The following is a 1,250-nucleotide window of genomic DNA, read 5'->3' on the forward strand; positions in this document are numbered from 1 at the left end:
CAATATAGTACAAGAGGTGCAATATAGTACAAGAGGTGCAATATAGTACAAGAGGTGCAATATAGTACAAGAGGTGCAATATAGTACAAGAGGTGTAATCCAATGCATTTGAGAGCTAGAGCATGGTATTGTAGACGTGTGTACCTGGGGAAGAGGCCTGATAGACGATAGTGTCCTCAGTCTTCTCAGGAACAGCCGTGTGGCACACAGCCATCATGGTCAGAAAGTCTTGGATAATAGTGGCTGTGGGCTGGGCGCACACACACAAACACAATTAATACATGACACACACACAAAAAAAAGAGATAAAAAAAAACGTTGATAATGATAGTTAGTACATAGTCTAATGTTATGTACTCACGTGATCATTGTGGAGATTCTCCGGTAAAGTCGGATCGCCAAAGCCCTCTTCCTCAGGACTGTCTGTGTTGTGCCTTTCAGACAACAACAACAACTAATATTACATACTGACATGTTTGGTTTATCAACTATTTTAAATATGTTTACAATTGAGATGAGAATAAAGATCTGTACTACACCACATAACTGTGTGGACAAGCACTACAGTAAAAGACAACGAGATACAGTTGAAGTCGGAAGTTTACATACACTTAGGTTGGAGTCATTAAAACTTGTTTTTCATCTCTTCCACAAATTTCTAGTTAACAAACAAGTTTTGGCAAGTCGGTTAGGACATCTACTTTGTGTATGACACATACTTTTTCCAACAATTGTTTACAGACAGATTATAATTCACTGTATCACAATTCCAGTGGGTCAGAAGTTTACATCCACTAAGTTGACTGTGCCTTTAAACAGCTTGGAAAATTCCAGAAAAAGATGTCATGGCTTTAGAAGCTTCTGATAGGCTAATTGACATAATTTGAGTCAATTGGAGGTGTACCTGTGGATGTATTTCAAGGCCTACCTCCAAACTCAGTGCCTCTACATCCAAACTCAATACCTCATAAAAAAATGTGTAGACCTCCACAAGTCTGGTTCATCCTTGGGAGCAATTCCAAAAGCCTGAAGGTACCACGTTCATTTGTACAAACAATAGTACGCAAGTATAAACAGCATGGGACCTATTTGTGAACTGCACCAGTTCCCTCCTGCAGCAAAGCACCCCACAACATGATGCTGCCACCCCCGTGCTTCACGGTTGGGATGGTGTTCTTCGGCTTGCAAGCATCCCCTTTTTCCTCCAAACATAACGATGGTCATTATGGCCAAACAGTTCTATTTTGTTC

The 1,250-nt window shown here is 40.4% G+C and overlaps 1 protein-coding gene across 2 annotated transcripts in view; it reads right to left on the bottom strand.

Moving 5' to 3' along the window:
* The window catches only part of LOC111968963 (probable phospholipid-transporting ATPase IA), a 37,637-nt gene that overhangs the window by 20,968 nt on the left and 15,419 nt on the right, over nt 1–1,250 (bottom strand). For both annotated transcript variants that reach the window (XM_070445268.1, XM_070445269.1), the window contains exons 13-14: nt 362–434; nt 145–250 (exon numbers count right to left, since the gene is read on the bottom strand). In XM_070445268.1, the coding sequence (XP_070301369.1) occupies nt 145–250; nt 362–434 (179 nt within the window). The remainder of the gene's footprint in view (nt 1–144; nt 251–361; nt 435–1,250) is intronic.

The sequence above is a fragment of the Salvelinus sp. IW2-2015 genome, linkage group LG9, assembly GCF_002910315.2.
Source record: "Salvelinus sp. IW2-2015 linkage group LG9, ASM291031v2, whole genome shotgun sequence".
Classification (NCBI taxonomy): domain Eukaryota; kingdom Metazoa; phylum Chordata; class Actinopteri; order Salmoniformes; family Salmonidae; genus Salvelinus; species Salvelinus sp. IW2-2015.